Genomic DNA, 25,396 nt, shown 5'->3' on the forward strand with positions numbered 1-25,396 from the left:
TTAAATTTGAAAAGGACTGTGAGATTATTGAGGGGGAGGAGCTACAATAGCGCAAGACGGTACATAATTACGTTCTATTACTTGTGATGTCCTTTTTGTTGTTGCATAAACATTTAAACTCGAATTAAATTATGTTACGGAGAATCATGAATACTATAATGTATATCACAAATTTTATTTACTTTACCGTACTTTTTTTATTCTCGCAACTTTCAATACGTTATCTTTCGATAACGTAACTTTTTCTTTGAATTTATTAATCTTGTATCATATATTACAATATAGATAGTTATGGATATTTAATTCAGAAGTAATAGAATCAATATCATCATGAAATTCCATTATTTATAAGTAGAATGAGGAGACAGTAAACAATGTGCTTTCTAATTGTACGTCGATTACTTAATAATAAAAAAGAGAAAATGTTCGAAAGGAAAATAAATAAGGTTTACATTAATTATTTTACACAAAAGATTTATTTTTGAAATTTAATTATATTAATAATATTTTAATAATATTGAAAAAGAGAGCTTATTTTAATTTATACTGGAATGATATATAAAGAGTTACATTTATAATATACATTTATAAAATCGAGTGTATACAAATCGAGATTGTTATTCGATTTTTAATCGCTATTTTATTCTTTTTCAGATCCTCGAACTAGAGACTGGTTTCTTATATCGTCACCCATACCCGGTGCTAGTATCATAATTGGCTATCTTTATTTCGTATTATCATGGGGACCGAGATACATGGAGCATCGAAAGTCGTACAAATTAAAAAATACTCTAGTCGTTTACAATTTTCTACAGATACTTATTAGCACGTGGTTGTTTTGGGAAGGCTTAACTGGTGCATGGCTCAATGAGTCCTACAATTGGAGATGTGAACCGGTGGACTTTTCGTATACTCCACGCGCTCTGAGAGTACGTAAATGTTGCATTCTAATTAACATATAATTAATAAATTTATTATTTTTGCGTTTTTAATTAATTTCCAACCAATTACGATTCACTTTTGAAATACGTTCGCACCTTGCGTTTCGATGATAATTTGAAGGATTATTGCAACACTTATCGCTTTGTAATTTTTTTACGCAGCACAGTAAAGTGTTCTGCATAGATAAGTGTAGCATTGTGTTCCATATAGATAAATATAAAATACACGTGTATCTATGTAGAACGCGAAGTGTGCGAATATACACACGAATATATTGCAATCAAATTTTTTTAGCGTAAGCAGTGTAAATCGATGGAGGCGGAATGGTTGAAACTAATTATATCTTTTTCGCGCTTCTTGCGCGCAATGTTTGTTATAGATCGCAAGAGGTGTTTACATGTATTTTCTAGCGAAACTCACGGAGCTCCTCGACACGGTGTTCTTCGTGTTGCGCAAGAAGGAAAAGCAAATCACGTTTCTTCATATGTACCACCATACTGTGATGCCAATGATATCGTGGGGCGCTACGAAATATTATCCCGGAGGCCACGGTATTTTTATAGGTATGTCAGGGTAAGGAATAATATAACATCCGTAACTCGATCTTTTATCCTCTTCTGATAGCGTTATCTCTAGTATCATTCGTTTTTCACAGTTTTAACAATCAAGAATCAAATCATACGTACTGACTCGATACGTATTCGCTTGCAGGAATCATTAATAGCTTTGTGCACATCATCATGTACACTTATTATTTACTGGCAGCGTTGCTACCTCATCACCTGTGTCAACGGTATCTCTGGTGGAAGAAGTACATTACCACTTTGCAAATGGTAAGAAATGAATTTATGTAATAAAATAAAAGTATCACTAAAATTTGCTTTCAAAATTTCGATTTTTGATTTTAATGATTGCTTTCATTCGACATCTGCTGTTAGTTGACGCGAGAACGGCTCCATCATGTATTTATGAACATTATTAACTTGACAATATCTTTGTTTGATCAACAGGCTCAATTCTGTCTGGCCTTCCTGCACAATCTCCAATTATTGTTCTACGACTGCGACTATCCGAAATTTTCGCTGGCTTTCGTCCTGCCGAACGCGGTGTTCTTCTACTTCCTGTTCTCGGATTTCTACAATAACGCTTATGCCCCGAAGAAGGAAAGCGGCGGTGCAACACCGTCGATCCAGAACTCGGCCAAAGCGAACGGCGTCGCGGAGAAAGTGAGCAACGACAAGATACTAAACGGAAAAGGGAAAAGCGAGTAATCGGGAACGGCCGAGGAAGAAGATGACGCGACCGCAATGAGACGGTCACTATCATTCCGCTCTTTCACTTGAATCGCAACTGCAATCTCTATCCCGTTAATTTTGCCGACGTGTCAGAACCGTAAAGAAATATTCAGTGCCGCCGAAAGAGAGGGTTCAAACGTGCACAACGTGAAATAAATCGTAACGAAGAGATGGCTACAGACATCGGCGCAGATGGAATACATTTAATTATTCAGCGATTGAATTTTTCAGCCTTTTTTTTTACAAATTAAAGCGATCCGTCTATTGCGCACATTTTATTTTGCATCTTCTTATCTTTAGCGCATTCTTACATTTATAAGTGAAATTGAATTTTCACAGTTAAGTCAAGGTCGAGCTTCTATATTTAATTAGGGTGTGTGTAGGATATATCTCAACTATCACACATATTCATTTTATATATGATTTAAATGGACAAATTATGCAAACTTTATCATTTCTTGTCTATTTATGTGTATTATTTATAAAATTTACAATTTAAAATATTACGACAATGGAACATATATGCAATTATTGCATATATATATATTCGGTTTTTAATAGCTCAAATTGAATGGTATATTGACTTCAAATTATAGATTCGCTCAATTAAGATCTCTTCCATGTAGTGTTGTTTCAAACGGCAAATACGTAATGTGAGAGTTCTATGTGTTCACTCTCTCGTCATAATCTTCAAATATTCATGCATGATTTTATTATAGTTATGTATGAAATGTACTCTATTTGAGCGTGACATTTGATTAATCTTGGCAAGATGCAATCCAAAAGTCAAAACTTATTACGTTTTTAATATTTGAAAATGGAGATTTTTTGTTGAAACTTTAATGATAATTGTATTGTAAGAATGGTAATAATAGGTAAATTATATATGACTTGTTTTTTCGAAATGTACGAAAGAGCATTTTATATCATTTATTTTTGTTATATCTTTGTCGATAATCTGTATGGGCTATCTAATTGCGAATTATAGATATTATAAAAATATGATAAATATCATAACATTTTGTGCTACGACAAGCTCATACTTTCTGCAGAATGTAACGATCTGTATTATTATATTATTTTAAGAAAAGCAATATTGCTTTTATACAGCAACAATTATTAGAGATCAAACATTCCATAGAGATCTCGAGAAATTAATAAATCACATAATATATGCCGAAAAATATACTCACACATATTTAAAGCTTTGCTATTGTTATAATGTCTGCTTTTGAGATATCGGTTTATTAACTTCATGCGCAGCATGAATTCATTGACAGCGTTTATAAGATTATGCAGGCTTAATCGTGATTATATAATTGCGGTTTCAGATCGTGAGGAGGATACGATCAGAAACGCAGGAATGCGGTGATGGCGAGCTAATACTTTTGATATATAAATGACGTATCTAATGCGATTAATCACTCGACTAGAGCTAATAACGGTACTAAAATATGGTACTAAGGAATATCGCGTGCCCTAAATATACAATTTTTGCGATAGTTATTTAAACAAATATAAATCGTACCAATCGTTCATGGGTGCTAATGAAAAGTTATAGAAAATTTTATAGAAAGATATTCAAAAGAGCGTATTCAAAAAATTTATCTGAGTTATAGAAATTGATAATTAATCATACCGATATATATAGATATAATATACAACCATTTAATTAAAATATGTCAATCAAAAGCGTTTTTAGGAGATTCAGTAATATTATCTTTTGCCGTTGTTGTATATATGATGTACGATACAATGCAATGATGCAGTGTAATGTATAAAGATATATATATATATATATATATATATATATATATATCATTCTTTATATATTACATACATACATATATTACATTCCTTATATTATGTTTTTATATTATATTATCTTGTAAGAAGATAATTTTTTGAAAGATATAATGTAAAATATAAGTTTTAATATAAAGTGCAATTTGTAAAGTTTTAAGCTATTTGTGAAGTTACAATTGTACATGTATTGAACACTGCCAAATTTATTTTGAATTTATACGATTTTAAGAAATTTTTAAATTAATCTTGAGTTTCTTGATTAACAAAAGTTGGTTGAAAAAATTTAGAGAATATCTTCATTAGGAATGATTATCGTAGCTGTTCGTACATAATGTAAGTATATACGTACACGAGCAAAACACTTTGAAATTATAACTTTCGAAATTACGCGTTAAATGTGTTCGGAACAAGTCAATAATCTCAAATCTATATATCAAATAATTGTAAACATTATTAGGAACAAAAAGTATATATAATGAATACATGATATAATTAGTGTCATTTTTCGAATAGAATAATACGCGGTAATGTAGGTACAATGTTAAAATCAATTATAAACCTTAATTGTCAATTAAACGGACGTAGTTACAAAAAAGAACTTTACAAGTATTGCTCTTTTGATTATATTTTTTAAAATGAAATCGTACGTAACATTTAGTTATATTGCAACAATATCTAAAAATTTCTCATTGTTCTTTTAACAGAGTAAATATGTTTATAGTTTTTTTTATGACTTGACTTTTCTTAGTTCAACCAAAATATATGTTTTGCCTTTCTGCCAGAAATTTTTTTCCAAATTTTGATCATTATTCTATTTTCAACGAAAAATCAATTATTTTAAAAATATATTTTTCAAAATTATTTATTAAAATTTTCAAACTAATATACTTATTATTTAAAAATATTTAATATCGTTTAAATCATTTTGATAGGCAAATGCGTGTCTGCGAGCGTTGCGACTATTCTATTAGTCATTCTATTTATTCGTGAATCTTTTACATAACTTAAATACAAAATTTAAAATAAAATTTATTTTATTTAAAAAAAAAAACAATATTAGATGCGCGTCGGAAGAGAAACGTTGATAGCTAAAATGAGTCCAAAGAAAATGGCTTTAAGCTTGCTTGTTAATTTCTATGAGTATCCCGTGGTAAGTACCACGATTATCTTCTCATCTTCTTTTGTCTAATTTTATATATCGATGCTTTAATAATGCTTTCGTATCTAGAGATACGGACAATAAAATATATGTAGATTTTAAGATTTATCGGAGCACGTCTTATTTTTTGGAGATATTAAAATGGGGCTTCTAATATAAATAACTATCAATTATAAATATTATATTTCTTCTAGTTTAGACAGTCTTCCAAGTGGTCTATCTTTGAAGAATCGCAATTTCAGATTTGTGAATTAATTGCTCAAAAACTTCGATCAAAAATCTCGCGATCTCGAACGAATGGATGGATTATTATTATGTCGACCGCATTTTTGTATCATATAATGTACGTATAATTTTTGTTGTAGAATAAAAGTGATATTAACGCCGATATTAATGTCGTAGTAATCCTTGATTTTACCTTTGAACAGTCACGAAACTTTATCTTTGTTTATGAGAGAGCAGAATTAATAACATAATTTGTATACGTAAATTTAAAAAATTCTAATTTAATTACTTCAATTTCTTCAATCTATATAATAATAATTAGAAATGTTTTAAAAGAAATATACTTTTACTTTTATTTTTAATGCTAATAATTTTTCATACGACATAAATGCATCTAATAACAGTGTAGAAATCGTAAATCCGATTATAAAAACTTTATGTTGCATTTAGAAGTTTTTTCCTTCGTAAAATAATGCGATGTTTTTAATTTAATCTAGAAAGTTTTAATGTAAAATTGGTTAGCTCTCTCTCTTATTATCAACGTATATTTTTCTTCTTCTTTTTAAGATCTTTTTTATGGATTATGGCACACTTTCGCAGATTTTATTTTGGACAATAAGTTGAATCTAGCTCCGAGAAAACGATGTTTTTTTCTCTCTTTCTTCCTTTTTAATTCTTCTAATTAACAGATTGATTTTCGATACATATACAATGTCAATGGCAAATTTATTGACATCTAAGTATATCGAAAAAAGATTCAAGGACTAAATATAAAATCTTGGTAATTGTACGATAAATCGCAAAATCGCAGGCATTTTGATTGCATTCACATTTTGATATTTTTATTTCCTACGTATAAATAAATGTAAAATTAACATGCGCTTTGAAATACAAATATACATTAAAATAATTCGGCATTTATAACTAATATACAAGAGATTATGAAAATGACAATTAATTATAAGATTAATAATAATGACTATGTGTTGATATAATTATCTTGTGATAATGTTTGTAGTACATGTACATAGATAGGGAAGTAATAAAACGCGCATACATGTTCTACAATTAATATATGCATATATATATATATATATATATATATGTGTGTGTGTGTGTGTGTGTGTATACATATATATCATTAATCTTATATATATATATATATATATATATATATATATATATCTTATATATATATCTATGTAAAGATATTTTTCATTGTAAAAGCGAACGATACAAATATAAAGATTGCTGTACTGGAAATTGCAGTCATCTTCTTACATTTTGTCAGAATATATCTTAACATTTCATTGAAATATCTGCTTATTATTTAAAATTTAGATATACCTAAATTAGAATCCGAATTTTTTCATTGACTATTTGCGAGATCAATTTTCATTATTATTAGACTGTTTTCCTTTTATACGCTTTTCGGTAAAAGTCGCTGAACAAGTAAAGAAAAATTACCACATTTGTTACAAAGCAGTAGGACAAAGCCTTCGGTAATCGGCAATCCATGGCCAATGTTAGTAATAGGTAGAATAACATTAATCCAAATTGCAGCTGAAAATGACAGAGAAAATTTCCATTATTAAATCTGATTTATGTAATAAACAATGCTTCTGCAATCTTTTTTTATTAAACCTGAGCAATTATTTTAATTACAATATATTCAGCAGTATAAATATTAGCGTTATTTAAATATTAATTAAAAGAATTAATGAAAAAAATTATTTAAAAAAAATAAAATAACAAATTTTCTCTAAAATATATAATATTACAAATCCTATTATTATTAAAGATGTTAAGGTTTTTTTTAATAGGTGAGATGATCTATGCGATCAATGACATGTTGTACTGCTGAATAATTGTAAATTACTTTGGAAATTTTTACAATCAATATTTTGAGAGATAATTACCAGTTGAATCCAAGTCATATATTTTTTCCACCAGAGGTATTTTCTATACTTGGAACCAAGTGCCGCGATGAAATAATAACTGTACATAATAATGTGGACCACGGAATTCAAGAATCCTATGACGATACCTTGTTCGCCAGGTAATAATTTTAAGTAACACCATGAGAAAATGGCAGTTGTGGCGTGGTGATAAACGTGAAGAAACGTCACCTGGTTTTGTTTCTTCCTCAAAATGAAGAATACCTTCAAAAGCAAAACATTATATTAGGAATTATATTATTAAATCTTAAAATCTTCTTTTATCTTATTCTTACATTATAGATATTATTACATTATACATATATTATTTAATTAATATTTAATTGATATTTAATAATTTGATTTAATTGTTATTTTGATTTGTAACATTGTGACTATATATAATTTTTATTATGATCTTATTATAAAATTGCGCGATTATAAAAATCACATTTAATGAAAAAAAATTAATTTAAAGATATTTAACATAATAAAATTTACATTAGATCTGTAATTATTTAATAAGTAATTGTTATTGTTTATTAAATTAAATTGAATCTCTTAAGCGATTATCTACATTAAGTTTCTGTCTCGTCCCCGTCGAGTTTATATTTTATAACATGTGATATTTCTGAGATTACGTGCGTGAAGAAAGGAACGTTTATAAAACAATCCATTTTTACTGGATACTTAAGACAATGTATGAAATTGACAAATACTTATTAACAGTCGACTTAACAAAGCGCTTCATCCGTATTTCAAAATACAGTTGGTTACGATTGCTTTTGTCGATTAAATGACGAAACAATGGTGTAACTTATGAACAATAACGGAAGCACGATAACGAATGCGTATTTTGTCTTGCGAAATTTTTATAAATCAAACTAATGCATATTAACACCTTAATTATTATTTATTTATTTATTTTATTTCTATATAAATATTTACTTACTGTGTCGAGAAATTCAATGACTTTTGCGAAGAAATACCACCATGCGCCTCGTGATAACTATCCGAAACATGTACATGATTATTGTTAAAAAATGTGTTTATTATTTACCGTGAAAATTGTTAAAATTTAATCAAATAATTTACAATTATTGAAAATTACGAATAAATTCTTACCGCTGCTTGTTTGTCTTTCATTTCTACATCAGACGGTAAATGAAAACCGCATCCGTGAAAAGTGAATAAATGTTTAATCTCGACATTCAATGCCTGAAATCGGCGAACAATTTATACAGATTATTCTGTATCAAATCTTATTATGTTTAGATTCATTATGCATTTAATTATAGAAATGCAGAATTACAACAGAATTAGACTTACCAAAGATGCCAACCAGATACTGAAGAGCACTTGAAACGCATTATATAAAATCATAACGGTATTTAGCTGAAAGGCTGGTCTTTTTTCCATCATTTTTGGTCCAACTTTCAACACAAATATCAAATATGTGCCGACAATACATAACATAGGACCCGGAGACCCCATTAAAAACCAACTGTCTATTACTGGATCTGTCATGGAAAAAAAATTTGTTTATTTTTTTTTAAAGTCATAAAACGCGTCGCAAATTTCTGATTAATAGCAATTGTACAATAGATAATTAGTTATTGTATAAACAAATTAATTTATAAATTTTGAATTATTTCTAAAATAATTGGATTATTAAATTTAAAATATTATTATTTTGTTTAAATAACAAGAGTAATTTTATATATTTTATAATTATTTATATATATATGTGTCTGTCAGAGAATTGAACTGAAATTGATATCTCCCTTCAGGTAGTGAAGATAGATTTTGTTTAAATTATTTATAATATGTTAATGTAAAAAATATTAATTCACTTATTTGTACGCTATTCATAAGTGTTATAATTTTGATTTAAATCAGAATGATTTATCGAAATGATGTAAATATATGATAATATTAAATATATGCGTTGCAAGAAATGCAATTATATATTTATCAATATTAAAGTGAATAATAATGAACACTTTCTTTTGTAAAAATGGATAAATGGATTCTTTTGGATAACTCCGAGAAACTAATTTGTCAGAATTTGTCTATTTAAAAATAAAGTGAGATATTGTGCAAATGATATAGTATGATTATATTACGTTTATGTAATAATTTAGTTATATACCAGGGATGTGCAAAATAGGTGTCCAAATCCATTTGAACTAGGAAATAGTTAGAATCTTTTCATTTGAATATGTAAAATGCTTTTTACATCCACTTAAAATACGAAATGGAAAATAGATATTTTTTAAATGGTTTTTTAAAATAAAAATATTTTTTTAAAATATTTACGTTTTTATATTTATTTATATTTAAAATCTTTGATTACATTTATATTTCTTATTATTATTTCTTATACATAATATTTTATTACTATTATACATTATATTATATATATATATATATATATATATATATATATTTCTTTTTTATACATAATACTATTATTTCTTATAAAATCTTATTTCTTTTAAACTTGAATTGACTTGAATTTCTTGTAAAATAATATTTTTTTTATTGCAATGTTCTTCATAATTGAAACATGTGTTCAGAAAAACAAGTTTTTCAAGGGAACTTCCCATTTTCCTTCTACAAAGTTTCATAATTAGAACTAGTGATGTTAGAATGAAGACGTAATATCAGTGGCATCATTGCATTGTATACATATATAGTATTATTGGTATCTCTTAATTTTTAGTTTGCAAAAAAATACATTTAAAATAGAAAATGGGTAATGAAAATCATTTAAATGGAAATGTAAAATAATTGAAAAAATATATTTTAAATGCATAAATACAAAGGCATTTGCATTATTTCCATTTTAAATGCATTTATTTCAAATAATACACATCTCTGTTATATATAATGTATTATTATTTATGTAAAATGAAAAGATTCTTGTTGTGTTTTTCCATTATTTATGTTTATGTACCAAAAACAAATATTTTTGAATTATAGATATTTATTTATCAATTTTCACAGTTTTTGCGAGAATTTAAGATAACAAATTCTTTTTAGACAAGTGTAATTAAAATTGTCCAAGTTGCATCCACATTTGCAAAGATACTTTATAAAATTGTTTTTTTTGTTTTTTATACGAGTATGAAATTATACAATTAATTATGTAAACGAGAGATTATAATACTACAAGAGAAATTTGACGTTTTGGATATTATTAGTGTTTTTATGATTATGCAAAATGTTTTTTGTGAATAATCATAGAACTATAAAGTTTTTTAATATATTGATCTTTAAGATAGTTAAAAAATTTATATAATTCATTTATGTTATGTTTACCTCTCGTTTAAAAGAATTTTTCGTGAATAAATGTAGCACTTTTTCAAAAAATTGGTTTCCTTTATAGTGTTAATAAGCTCACCTTTAATATTTTTCACAGCTTCATTATAATTGCTGACTACGTCTCGTATAAGACTAGCCATGTCGGTGATATTACGTGTTCAGATGTAGAGAATCTAAAATATGAGTAAAAAACGTACTTATTAGTTTTATGCTTATTATACGGTTTAGTTTCAAACGTTTCTTTTTACCTCATTATTTTTAAGACTTGTAGAATTAAAAAAAATATAAAAAGAAATTATTAAATTATTAATTGAAAAAACTCCGATATATAAATGCAAAAATTTCTATAGGAAATGGATTAATAAGTAATAAGAGTCAGGCGTAGAAATTATACGCAATAAACTTGTCTTAAAATTTTCTTTATTTAATTTAAACGTTTTGGTCCTTTCCCTTTGAACCATCTTTCAGTAAACCAAAAAAATTTGCATCTTGAGCCTCGCTTCACATATTCAGTAAATTTAAAAAATCGAAGGCAAGTTAAAGAACAAGAAACAAAAAGTGCGTATGTTATGATTTTAGCGATATACAAAAGAGTTCTAATTATTATGAGTATTTTACAAAACAAAAGATTATTAGTTCTCCACGTTTTCTCTCTTTTCTTTATATATTTTTAATATAACAATTCCATGTAAGGTAAAGATTAAGATTAATTTTTCACTTTTTATAATAAAGAATGTATCTCAGTATACATTGTAGATTTAGCAAATAATTTTCGGCAGAATATTTTAAGCTCGCTTTTTACATGGATAAAATATTATTGTGGTCTTCTCAATTCTCCAATATAAATTCGTAAGTGCGACATCTATATCTAATTAAATATTTTGTTCTGTCACACAAATAACACACAAAGTGATTTGTAACATTACTAATATTGGTCACTATTACTAATGTAAACGAAAAATTAATTTATCATTATTTATAACATTGCAATTAACTTGTAAGAACAGAATTATAAATGGCTAAAGTAATTCTCATTGTGTTAAAATTTGAACAAATATAAGAATAAATAATCGATATAAATGTCTCATAGAGTTTCACTCGCGTTCGTAACAGAGAAATTCAAATTTATTTGCAACATACTCACTTTTTCTTTAATGAGTGCTGAATTCTTGCGATTATCTTGTGATTATTTCACAAACTTTGAAATGTAAGAACTTTTCGTAATCGCAGCCTTTGCTCGAGATCAACACGTAAAAATAAGAAGAAGAACGGGAAAGCCTCGTTTGCTTCGCGAGCTGTTCGTCGATATGCGATGAGAAGAGAGACGCGTCCTACCAAAAACTGATCGTCCACTGTGGTGAGCGCCCACCAAGAGGATCACCGTTCGATAATGTCTCTTCCGATCCCCACCGCACTTGTCGATTTTTTTCGCTTCCGATAACGCTATAACTAGCTGATGATGATGATAAAGAGAAGATAAAAAAATAAGTAGACACAAAAAGTATAGCTCTATTTGATGGGCTGCCGACCGCGAATTGATAAAATAAAGGAAAGGAAGAAAGAAAGAAAATACATGTGAATATATAGAAGACGATGATCCTTGTACGTAAGAGCAGCAGAAAGGTGGAAGTGGAAGAACACGCCGAAGAAAAGGAGAACACGGGAAGAATTTGTGAGGATGACCGCAAAAATATATGCCACGCAAATGCGCAAATATGAGCATCACGTCATTTTGATCGTGACAATTACAACAATGAGACAATTGATAGATAATAAGGATATGTACAACATTCACTAAGTCAATAGCATTAATAAAAAATAATAAAATATAATAAAAAATTCCATGTAATATTTAATTTTTTAATTAAAAAGAATTTTTCTTATTTTTTTCAACACTAAATTTTTTCGTTTTAGTTCTTAACTTAGATTTGTAATTCATCTTAACTCATCTTAATAAAATTTGTAATTTTAATTATTAAGTATTTTGTAACTTTTATTATTATCTTGATCACACTGACTATCAAATTTAAATTTTGTTTATAAAGATTAAAAGAACATACCTCAAAGAACAAAAAAATATAAGGAAAGAATTTGCAGAAATAACCACGGAATACGTTAAATGTGCAAATGTGAGCATCACGTTATTTTTATCACGATTACAACAATTAAGGCTATTGATAGATAAGAAGGATATGTGTGACATTAAATATATTAATAACTAATAACATATTATTAAATATATAAAATTCCATGTAATATTTTAAAATTGAAAAGTTTTCTTAATTTTTTTCAACATTAAATATCTTTATTTTATCTTGTTGTATCTCTTAATTTAGATTTCTAACTCATATCATATCTTAATAAAATGTTTGTAATTTTTATTATTAAACATGTTATTATTTCCATTATTATCTTGGTCCCTAAATCATCAATATCAATATCAAATTAAAATGTTGTTAAACAAAACCTGTTTAAAATTGCATTGTTTGGTAAAATGCGTACAAAGATTAACAATTTATTCTGTGATTATTCTATATATAATATATTTTCTATATTCGTTATTATATATTCTATTATATATTATATTATTATACAGGATGTAACTAAAAAAACATATATGGAGCACACCATCGAATTATGTAGCTAAATTTGGAAATTATTTTTCCTCAGCAAAAATGTCGAAGGTCATCATTTTTTGCATGTTCCCAATTTTTGCCACCTTGTATCTTCGTAACTAAGCATTAAATTAAAATTCTATTAAAGTAAACTTTACCTGAAATTAACTGAGGAATGTAGTTTTTTAATATTTTAACTCTACAAAGTTTAATTTGTGAGAAGTTCTTCTTTTTTTCAATCATTGATAACTTAAAAATTATTAGTGCCTCGACATTTTCACTGATTGTGAGAAAATATCGTCTCCAAATTAGAGAATTTGATGGTGTGCTCTGTATATGTTTATTCAGTTACAGCCTGTATATTTTTTAGACAAAACAAGATACGTAATTTTATCTAATATAATACTTAAACTTATCTAATAATATTTAAATTAATTTTCGTTCGAATAAACTGTTAGTACTAACAAATGCATTTTCGAAGTCTTCCACTTACCTCATACGAATGGAACCTGTCGACGTAATCTGACGCTGTCTCGCGCACGAATGTTACCGATTTTGCTTTCCGCTTTGAAAGAAAGTGCCAGCAGTATCGTCTTCTTGCGACATTGTGTGTGCTTCCGTTACGTAGATTTACATATATTCCAATATCTGATTGTTCAATGTAAGGTCACCTTGAAATGATGAGAAAAGAGCTGAAATAACAATACAGGTCGTCGTATATTCATGATGCATGATTGGATAAAAAATCTAACAATCTATGACTTTTCTTTATGCAAATTAGTTAATTTTCATGCACATTTCGAAGAAAATTTTAATCTGAAGATTCTGAATACATATCTACGAATTAGTTTGAATATTTGTTCATCTTGTATTTAACCGGAATAAACAAGATATATCCGTATATGTAGAAGAAACATGAAGAGTGAATAAGAGGAACGTTAAGAGAAACGTTTGAGAAATGATAATGATACAGATAATGCTGTAACTTTCTCGTAACTATTGTGTGATTCCTTACAAATATTAATTTTTACATATTTTAAAAAAACCTTTATGTAGTCAACTTTATTATGGCTGTAAATAATTGTTTTATAATTTTTAGAAATAAAAATATCTTTTATAATTTTGTACATGTATTTTTATATATACATATATTGTGTGTGTGTTTCAGATATTTTAATTTCTGTAATATCGAGAGATAGATAAAGAAAGAAAAAAAGAGAGGAAATATTAATCATTTAAGAGAAAAGTAAGAGATTCAAATGATTGAGGACGTGGATTTTTTTGTCAGTTTGTCCAGAATAAGCAAGTTAAGTAGAGAGAGAGAAAGAGAAAAAGAAAGAAAAATAGAGAAATGATGACTTGCAAAACTAATAGTTTCATAATTTGATATAATTATTAATATATAATTTTCAAAATCTATATAATTCCGTACTTAACTTGCTTATTCTGGACATTATATATATATATATATATATATATATATATATATATATAAATAAAATTTTAGTTACATGTTGTGCATGTTATATTATTTATAATTTTATAAGTATTAAAAGTATATTTACGGATTTTAAGTTTATTACAAACAATATTTGATATATTGATAAGAAAAAAGAATTATGCTGAATTATAATAATTTTTACTGGTAAAAGCAAATATAATACAGTTTATACAGATTTCAAATTTATCAAAGAATTTCACTATTTAAAGCAGGCAATAATATTTGTAATTTCTGATATGACGAAAGTCCAGAATCTATGCCAGTAGTTCCCGTTTTGATTTGCCAACAATTGGCCAATGTATAACTTAATTAACTAACTAATGAGAACGCTACAATTATCGTCAGATGAACGATAGAATATTGTAGTTCGCAATAAGGAAATATCGCATCCTGACGTTAAACTGCGATTTGTTGCTGTAATTGAAAAATATATAGAAGCGTTTATGTCTCGACATTTATACAGAAGAATGAAAGCATGACTAATGACATCGTTAGACGATGGCGCCAACGGAACATTTTACTACTGCAACCAAGGATATGCAAAATAGATGTCCATTTAAAATAAAAAATGTAAAATAATTGGAAGCTTTCCATTTGAAAATGCAAAATGCAAAATGTTTTTTAGACACCCATTTAAAATAAGAAATGGAAAATAAGTATTTTTTAAATAATTTTTCAAAATAAATATAGTTTTTTCAAATATATATATATATAAACCTATTTAAATTCTTATTTTTTATTATTTACTTCTTACAATTATTACTTATATTTAAATTCTTATTTTTTATTAAATTTTTATAAACTTTATAAATTTTCTTTATAAGCTTTCTTTATAAACTTTCTTTTATAAACTCTTTAAACTTTTATATAAACTTTATATATTTTTAATATAAAAAAATTTTTTTTATACAAAAAACAAAAAATTACGTAAATATACCTATTTACATGTGAAATTATAAAAAAATGTTTATTATTGTTTACAAAAAAAAAGACATTTCCTAACATTTTGATTGTTATATATACATATTATTGATATCTCGATTAATATTTATTTTGGAAGAAAAACGCATTTGAAATAAAAAATGGATAAGAAAAACCATTTAAATGTAAATATAAAATAGTTTTTAAAAACATGTATTTTAAATGCAAAGTACAAAATAGGCATTTTAGATTTTATATTTCCATTTTAAATGGATCTATTTCAAATAATGCACATCCCTGACTAGAACAATTGAATATTCAGGAATATCAGCCGGACGTTAAATGGTGGATGTATCGTATAACAAGACATAGACTGCCTGTAGAAGTTTCTAACTACATATATTGCTCAGACAAATACAATGTCATATAAATAGCAAAATGGCACAATTGGATACCTATTTATTTTGTATGCCTAATTATTTTCAAGTACATAGTTAACGCGTAAAAAGCAATAAAATTATATAAATAAAATTATTTTATAATAAGTTGTTATAGCAAAAGAAAATTTTGTTGTTATGATTTTATTCCGCAAACATGTTCTAATAATTATAAGAAAAATTTAATGATCTAAAAAAAGTATGATACCGAATAATTTATCAATAACAAAATTTTGAACAAAAATGTGTTATCGTGAGTTTTCGAATGAAATAAATTCAAAGTTATTGTAACTAATTTTAAACTAAAACACATATATATTGCAAGAATATATTCACGGACAGAGTTTCTTGAAATTACAAATTTTATATAGTTTCAGAAAATCGCGGACACAGTTCAAAGTCACGAACTCTGTACATCACAAACTGAATAACGGGAGAGTGTCGTAAAAATTTTTTCGCGCATCACGCAATTTAGCTTTGCGAGCTGACAAAAATTTATTGTTCGTTAGAAACAAACCTGTGTACGCGAACAGTCGGCAAGCTGTCATACGTTAAATAATTACGACGCTGATGGCAACCGGGTTAATAAGAGACGCAAATACCCGGAGGTGTTATGAACAAAACCAATCTCGAATGTTCGATGTTGCTTTTCATTATTTTTAACTAGGAAGTAAGTTAACGATCTGCAGCAGAGAAGTAGGATTATGTACTCTTTATAATGGGTTAAGTGATCGGAATATATCTTTGACAGGATTGCAATGAACTTAGATTTACATGTTAAAAGCCATATGGACGAAGCTACGTTATATTCTTGCGACTAAAAGGTAAAAGCAATCTACAATCTTCAATCAAAAATAAAAAAAAAAAAATTAAAAAAAGAAACGAGAAAGATATACCTATTCATTACATTTAATTTTTCAAAATTCAAATCTTTTGTTCTTTTTTTTTGCAATACAGTCACAAACTTATTATAAAACGAAAAACAATGTTCTATTATAACAGAATTATATTAACATCTATTTTTATCTATTTTAATCTCGTGTTTTTACATGATCACAATTAATATTACCGCATTCTGAGATTGCAATTAAAAATTCGTCAAATCTTTTGTTTTTGTGAATTCTTATAACATAGTCATAAATTAGCTATATGCTATATAAAAAGAAAAACAACTTTCTATCGCCGCAGAATTATGTTCACATCTATTTTTATGATTTTATTGTTGTGTTTTTACGATCACAATTGATATTACCGCATTTTCAGGCTGCTATTGACAGTACCGTTAAAAAGTGTATTCTTGTTTACGTCATCGTTAATTATTTATCGATAAAAAATCGTCAATTATGGAATGTAATTGCTGCATGTAATTCTTGAGAATAAAAGAAGAAGGGACATTTATAGGTATATTATAGATTTATTATATATTTTTAAAAATGTCTATTTTAATGTTTTTAAAAATTTCAGTTTTATAGTTCCATAAATACAAATATTAATATGGATTAATACGAAAACTGTTTACATCGTGACACACTAATCAATATGTTAAAAATATTTAATACAATTTCTTCATTTCACTAAGTTAACTGTTGATTGAAATATATCCAAGAAATAGCAACTTTATTTTCTTATAGATCGTTGCCCTTTTATTAATTATAGATAGAATAAACTTTTAAATAATTTTTCAAAAAATGTAATTTAATTCGATACTTCTTGTATCGAATTTGCTGTGATTTTTATAATTTTTGTATAGAAATTGTCTTTATAAAAAGATTCTATGAAATATGACAAAAACTTCAAGATACTTCCTTCAAGTATGTACATTTTTAATTAAAGAGAAAGGAGTAAAACACATTTAATTGTGCATTTCTGTCAGATTATGAAGTGACATTGTAAGAAACAAAAATTTCGATGACCTTCATGGATGGATTTCGAGCTCGTGAACCAAGATTAAATATAACGGCACCTTACAACAAAAGCGGAACTCGCTGTAGATATGCCTGCTTCTTTCGGTACTTTCCCACCTTGTTCTCCTTTTCCTCTCGCTCGTCCCCGTTCGGGACGTGCTCAAGAAAAGTAGGTCGTCAGCTCATCCACGGCTACAATTAATTATTTGGCCTGATTGACCGGATAACAAAAACAGAAAACCAGTGTTGATGCGAGGTTATCGGCCATATGAGAAATAGGTAAGTTACAGAAGAGAGAAAAAAAAAGAAAAAAAGAAAGAGGATAGAACGGTATAATTCAATATTAAGGATCCTTATAATCTTATATAAAAAAAATGTGTACCGAGAAGTGCGTGTTCGGAATCGAATATATCGCATATACATATTATTGCCGTTTTTCCGCGTATGTAATTGGCGGTCGATTCCAGACTTTCGAACCAAATCTTCTATATCATTTTCAGAATTTAGATTTGCATCAACTTAGTTTTGCATCTTTTTATATGTTTTGTTAAATATTGTTTGCAAAATTTTTTTGACAAAGTCACAATTTAATTATTAAAATAACATTGTAGCAATATTTCGATATTGCAACGTTGTCGAATAAAATGATTAATATTACTTAACACATTAAATGTGAATAACGTAATCAAAAGAGGCATATATGATGGGAAGATTTATATAATTTTAACTAATAACTTTTTATTTTACAGATATAATGTTTTATAAAAATTTCTTCTAAATTGTATGTAGATAGAATACATAAAATATATTTGTGACTTAATATCAATGTACGCACATATTCATATCTATAGTATATATATTTGTATCATAATTTATATATTTAATCATTAAAAACATTATAAATTGGGATTACTAGGGATTACTAGGGATTACTAGTGATGTATATGAATAAATGTGTGACATGTATAATGATAGTGTTTCAAATACATCGATATTAAAGCTTTTTTCAAAAGTATATTTCTGATATTGTAGATGTTATTTTAAGTCGCTTATAACCTAAATTTAATTTTCTAAAATAAACATTTTTATAAAAATTAACAGTTATATGATTCTATGATTCTGAACTTGAATCTTTAGCGTTATTTCAAGTACAGTAAGTATTACATAAAACTTATTGTTCTTATTATATAGAAATAGTTGAACGAATGAAAGTACACAAATGATTGAAGAATGACGTTAAATAAAACATGAAGTGCATATTTTTATGGCAAAACAGATAATAGTAAAATTTTTATAAATGTATGTGCACATTCCTATTGCTTATCTTATTTTAGACATTAATTAGAATTAGACAATTAGAATTTAATATTAGCGTAAGAGATTAAATATAAAGAGAAATTGATTAATTGATTGTTGCTTTATATAAGTCATAAACATGGCTAATTTTACCGAAAAAGTTATGTAATTCAGATATAAAAAGGTTACACTTTACGGTGTATTTTTTTTAGACTTGTTGAAATAATTGTCTGCAATAATCATTAATAATCAATTTATCACGATAAAGATTTAAGAGATAGGATATATATAAAAGTAATGTTCGATGAAAAATTCGAATTCTGAGAAGCACATTAATATTAGTTTCAAAAATAAAAAAAAATATATATCTAAAGAGAAAGAGAACGAGAGAAAGAAAGAAAGAGAAAGAGAGAAAAATATTAAATAATACATTAAGTTTTGAATTCATTGATCTTTCAATTTTTCTTTCGAGACTTCAGCGGAAATGCCATTTGTTTCCGTCTTTTTTGATACCATTCTAACTGCTGGCTGTTTTTTAATGTACGTTTTATAATAAAATTCTCCAAATAATATAATCATGAAAAAATTCTGTGGTATCATAATGTATGCTGGCCAAAACGGGAATCCGCAATCTTCCACCCAGGCTAATTGTGCGTAGTGTAAAATAATCAGGAAAAATTGGATCAATTGCAACTGAGTAATGTACTTTTTAAACGAGCTTGTATCTATTTTCATGGACGATAATAGATAATGCGTGTACATTATTGCATGTACAAATGTATTGACCAATCCTGAAATACATGTTAATAATTAATTAACCGTAAAAAATACAAGACCTTCTTTATTAAAAAAAAAAAAAAAAAAAAAAAAATTATTCAGCAATCATGTATTTAATTCTGATGAAAAAAAAAATATATATATATATAACTCCTTGATTCGTATATAAAGAATTTAATATAAAGAATTTAATATAATATAAAGAATTAATATAACATACATACACTCCATGCTTATATTAAATACAGTTTTCATATTAGAAAAGTAAAAAAAAGAAAATTATTATCCTGCGATTATATATATTTATAAAATTATTGCATATTCTAAAGTAAAAAACATGAATCATTAACTACAGTAAATTAAATTTTTTAATTTGTAATATATACCTAAGAAAGTAACATGACCGCCAGGCAGATATTTTGTAGCACCCCAAGTACCCAATACCATACCCACATGATGATATACATGAAGAAAACTGATTTGATTTTGTTTCTTTCTGAGTACGAAAAAAACTGTCTCCAACAAATCCAATATTTTAACCAGGAAATATAGCCACATTGTTCTCGTGATCTGTTTAGCAGGCAGATATATATAAATACTTTTTTTTGTCTCTTATTTCTATGTAAACAACAAATAAAACTAAATATATTTATAACATCTAATGTGCAATTTGGATTATTGATATAATTATGTTAATATTATCATATTATTAGCTAAATAGCTATAATAATATTATCGTTATTCTTTTGTCTGAAGAATCTTATTTTATGAATAAATATAATTGACAACATAAAATTAAATTATTTTAACTTACTCAATCTTTAATTAATTAAATTCTTACCTCTATGGCCTTCGGTGTGTGTGAATAATCAATAGGCTGACAAAAGTAACTGTAGTCACGTAACCACGCCAATTCTAGTGCCTTTAAAATGTACATATAATTAAAAAATATAGAACATTTCTCAAACAATGATAGTACTGTATTGATGAACTTTAAATAAAAAAAACAATCTATTAATCATATACTGATTAAATGTCATATAATTACATGTCACGTTTCACACATCAGAACGATCGATTTTGTAATAGAAAAAAATGTCTCAAGATAATACTCCTATCTTATAATTTAAGCGTAGTAAAAAATTTGCAAAAATAAAAATATTTTTAGACATATCTTGTTAAAATATAAATTTATCAATTTTTTTGTCGTCAAATTATATGGTTTTTAAAAATTCGTGTAAAATAAATAGAAAAATTTTTTCTTGTTTTTATAAATAATCAGAGAAATTCATTAAAAATATATAACATAACTTACTCTATAAAATATGTATGCGTTTATTAAAATTTGTGAAAGATTATATATTTGTAATATCCTGTTCAGTTTGAAAGATTGTCTCCTTTCCATAAGTCTCGGCCCAAGATTATAAATAAAATATATATAAAATCCAATCAAAGCTAAGCAAGGCCATGGCGTGCCTATCATTAAGTAATCTTTGGTACGTGGATCTGGCAATATAAGAAAAGTTAAATTTTAGTTCTTATAATATATAATTATTATAAATTACATATTGTAAATATATATACTCGTCAAAAAAATTATCGCAACACGTAATTAATATCAAAATTTAGCATAAATTCAAATAAGCGTATCTCCGCAAAAAATTGTCGTATTTCAAAAATTTTTTTTTTATTTTAAAGGGTAAAGTCTCTACTTTAAGGAACTTTCGTTCGATTTTGATTTTATTCTCTCCCCCTTTCTCCATCCCTTTAAAAGAAGGGACGTGTTTTTTTTTAAATTGCATAGTTTGACGAGTTCTACGGAGTGTACTAAATTTTTTTCGCAAATATTATCATAACTATCGTAAAATATGGACTTTTCTCTACAAATTTAAAAAAAAATTGAATACCGTACAATTTTTTTTCGCGAAGTTACAGCATATCAAAGTTACCTATGCATTTTTGCCTATGTATTCAATTACCGCCAACATTAGCATTATCCGATGGGCACTACGGGGAAGTTGCTGGTCGGATTTTGCCCATTGTGTATGTGTGTGTGTGTGTGTGTGTGTTGGGGCAGGAATTATGTTTATATTATGTTTATATTATGTTTATATTATGTTAATATTATGTTTATTAAAAGATAAATTATACATTAATTATACATTAAATTATTAATGCTTAAATTAAAATGTGTGTTTTACTATTAAACTATTTTAAAATTATGTTACAAAGTTATAAAGTTTAATAGAGTAAAGGAATCCAATATGTCGAGAGAAGAAATACATTTCGATATTAAATAGGAAAATTAATGCATGCATTAAAAACAATGTTGTATTATTGTGGTTTTCTATAACCTTTGTACGTTTAGTTTTTTAGTATTCCTACGATAGATGATAGATATAGTACAGTTTTAATAGATGACTGATATTATGTAGTATTATGCTGTATGCTGCAGACAAATAATATGATTCTATAATTGATAATGCAAATTGTATTGATAATTATTACTACTACTGCTACTGATAATTGAAGAGAGAGAGAGAGAGAGAGAGAGAGAGAGAGAGAGAGAGAGAGAGAGAGAGAGAGAGAGAGACATGTGTATGATAAAAAAGAATACATATCAACAATGATATTACAAACTGTGTTACGAGGTAATACGCATATACATATATATAAAGATGGCAAATAAATATCATAATTGTCCTATAACTTGTCCTATTATTATTAATGACTTTTAATTATAATTATTAATTACTTTTCTTAATACGTGAAAAGAAAAAATATATTTATTTACTCTTATTTATTTATTATTTGCGATTTATTACAAACAAAATTTAGAAATATAAAAAATCTTTAATTAAAATTTTTCTATGCATAGAAATCTAACTTCTTTTATAATTTAGCGACATCACAAATTATCACTCTTTTTTTTACTTCATTATATTTTTACAATATTTTTTATTCTAAATGTAATATTTGGTGTAAAAATGAAATACTCACCCGCCAGATTTTCATTAAAATATTTGTACCCTTCTATGAGCTCTCGTATGATTACAGCCATGGTGATGACGGATGTAAATAGAGTTCCGGTATTATTTTTATATATTTAAAAGAACCAAGGAGAGAAAATTGTTGTTATTAGACTTCCTCTTATCGTAATGCTCTCACGAATGACAAATGAAAGCTGATTAATTCGCTTGATATATTCTCATTATTTAACAGATTACATGTATAATTTCGATGGAGAAACAATAATTTCGTGTTGTTTTCTGATTTTCAATTCCTTTAATTGAAGTAGTTATCTCCGATTACTATCCGAATTGATTATCTTAAATTTGAAGCTGAACATTTCACTCGACTAGTCATAAAGGTATGTTTTTACTGGTCTCTCTTTTCGCAAATTTACTTCAACGCGACTAGTCACTATGGAACTCGCAAATCAACTGCAAAGACGTGTTTCCGTTTCGTCATAAAGTTCCTTCTCATTGTATTGTAATTATAACATGTCTGTTTAACAAACACAGGGGTCCTCCAGGTGTCGCACTGACATTTATCCCTTCTAGGAAATGTGACCTTTCAGAGCAACTTAACTCACAATCACGTAAAAATATTGAATATTTATAAGTACAAAATTAAATTAAAAAATTGCTCTAACAGTATCTAAAATTTGTTTACATTTTACTCTCTTAATTTTTCATTATTTGTCGGACCAATTTGTTGGAATCACATATAGTATATTTTATTTCATGTTATACAACATGATGATTGATACGCATCGTGAAAAATATATAATGTGAGAGAGGAAAGTATTTTCACTTCAAAAATAATTTTGGAAGATAATTTTAACACGAAAAAATAAAAGTATAATATTGTTATAATGTTTCTAATTAATATCGTCCTTATTTGTATTACTATACGAATAAGTCAATATCGCAATATATATTTCCTTTTTTTATGTATCAAAAATTATCTTCAAAATTATATTTTATAGTTATATTTTAATCATCGTATATTGTCCGATAAATAAATTACAAATGATTGACTAACTCTAAACATTCGCGAATTTATTTCTAACTCTTAATACATATACGTAATACATAATAATAATAAAAAAGAAAAAATATTTCGTATTAATTGTAATATTTTTATATTTAAGATATATTAAAAAAAAAAGTTTAATTTGACAGTTGTATTAGAAATATATATATAATGATTACTGCACATTTTACATATTGCATTTAAATAGGGTGTAATTTCTTAATTTCTTCTGATCAAAAAGACTCGTGATGTTACTATTAGCTGTTGACATATTTTTTTCAGTCTTCGAAATTTGTTAAGTCCCTAATTTTGTTGGCGACACATTTCTTCAGTTTCATCTCTGCAGATAATCCCGGCTAATTGCAACGTAATTGCACTCACATTGCTTAAACGCGTGACATTGTTAAAAACGTGAATATGAAACGTTGCAGCAATCACATGACCAACATTCGAGAAACACACGTTTGTTAACTATGACATTATTATTGCTGCGTACTAATAATAAAGGATAAGAATTCTACAACAAAATACATACATATTCTCTCTCATTTTCTCGATATTTGCATAAATATTTGTCTACTAATACACGTAACGCATGATAATCAAGGGCATAGATTGCTAATGAAAAAAACTGCATTATAAGAATGTATTAATACAGGAAATTCCATTTTATTATTTTTATTTTTGTTTTTTTCATATTTAAATATCGAGATATGATATTAATTTATATTTAAGATATGATATTAATTTATATTTATATTTATTAAAATACCTATAATCAATAATATTAATATCTATTAATAATATTAATTTATGGTTTACTAATTTATTGTTAGATGAGCACAAATCAATTTTCAATCGTAAAGAGAAATAAAGATGAATTTATATAAGTAATTATTTAATTCGAATTTCTCTCCAACCAATCGATAGGTTAATTAACATACAATATATAGTCACTGACCGCGTAAAAAGGGCATTAACATCTTTAATTACAGCAAAATAGCATGCATATGATACAAATATTACGTTTATGATATTTTATATTATTTTTAATATCGATTGATATGATGAAGAAACGTAATATTTTTACTATATGCATTACCATCTTTATCATATAGTATTCGATGATATTTCGAATTTAATAAAGCGATTAAATCACTATAATTTAAGTTACTTTTACGTTACATTATTTACGTTTGTTATTTGAAAAATCAAA

At 26.5% G+C, this 25,396-nt stretch overlaps 3 protein-coding genes across 5 annotated transcripts in view; 1 reads left to right on the forward strand and 2 right to left on the reverse strand.

Moving 5' to 3' along the window:
• The window catches only part of Sit (stuck in traffic), a 60,701-nt gene extending 55,111 nt beyond the window's left edge, over positions 1-5,590 (forward strand). For 2 of the 3 annotated variants that reach the window (XM_083042261.1, XM_083042262.1), the window contains exons 3-6: positions 655-929; positions 1,322-1,505; positions 1,598-1,775; positions 1,953-5,590. In XM_083042261.1, the coding sequence (XP_082898387.1) occupies positions 655-929; positions 1,322-1,505; positions 1,598-1,775; positions 1,953-2,172 (857 nt within the window). In that variant the 3' untranslated portion in view covers positions 2,173-5,590. The remainder of the gene's footprint in view (positions 1-654; positions 930-1,321; positions 1,506-1,597; positions 1,776-1,952) is intronic. The other variant, XM_083042263.1, reaches the window with a different exon arrangement.
• A 658-nt stretch (positions 5,591-6,248) lies between these two features.
• Bond (elongation of very long chain fatty acid james bond protein) lies at positions 6,249-13,913 on the reverse strand. The gene is made up of 8 exons (XM_083041672.1): positions 13,800-13,913; positions 11,836-12,144; positions 10,771-10,864; positions 8,694-8,884; positions 8,490-8,582; positions 8,317-8,373; positions 7,347-7,589; positions 6,249-6,990 (listed from the first exon to the last, which is right to left on the reverse strand). Exons 3-8 carry the CDS (start codon positions 10,829-10,831, stop codon positions 6,832-6,834), a joined length of 804 nt encoding a protein of 267 aa, XP_082897798.1. The 5' UTR covers positions 10,832-10,864; positions 11,836-12,144; positions 13,800-13,913; the 3' UTR covers positions 6,249-6,831.
• Positions 13,914-18,999: 5,086 nt separating this feature from the next.
• LOC145938368 (very long chain fatty acid elongase 7) lies at positions 19,000-23,566 on the reverse strand. Its single transcript, XM_083041906.1, has 5 exons — positions 23,143-23,566; positions 21,458-21,648; positions 20,984-21,064; positions 20,529-20,712; positions 19,000-20,156 (listed from the first exon to the last, which is right to left on the reverse strand). Exons 1-5 carry the CDS (start codon positions 23,201-23,203, stop codon positions 19,810-19,812), a joined length of 864 nt encoding a protein of 287 aa, XP_082898032.1. The 5' UTR covers positions 23,204-23,566; the 3' UTR covers positions 19,000-19,809.
• Between the last annotated feature and the right edge of the window lie 1,830 nt (positions 23,567-25,396).

The sequence above is a fragment of the Prenolepis imparis genome, unplaced genomic scaffold (assembly GCF_030444845.1).
Source record: "Prenolepis imparis isolate NDT839.2.m4 unplaced genomic scaffold, iyPreImpa1.0 SCAF_7, whole genome shotgun sequence".
Classification (NCBI taxonomy): Eukaryota; Metazoa; Arthropoda; class Insecta; order Hymenoptera; family Formicidae; genus Prenolepis; species Prenolepis imparis.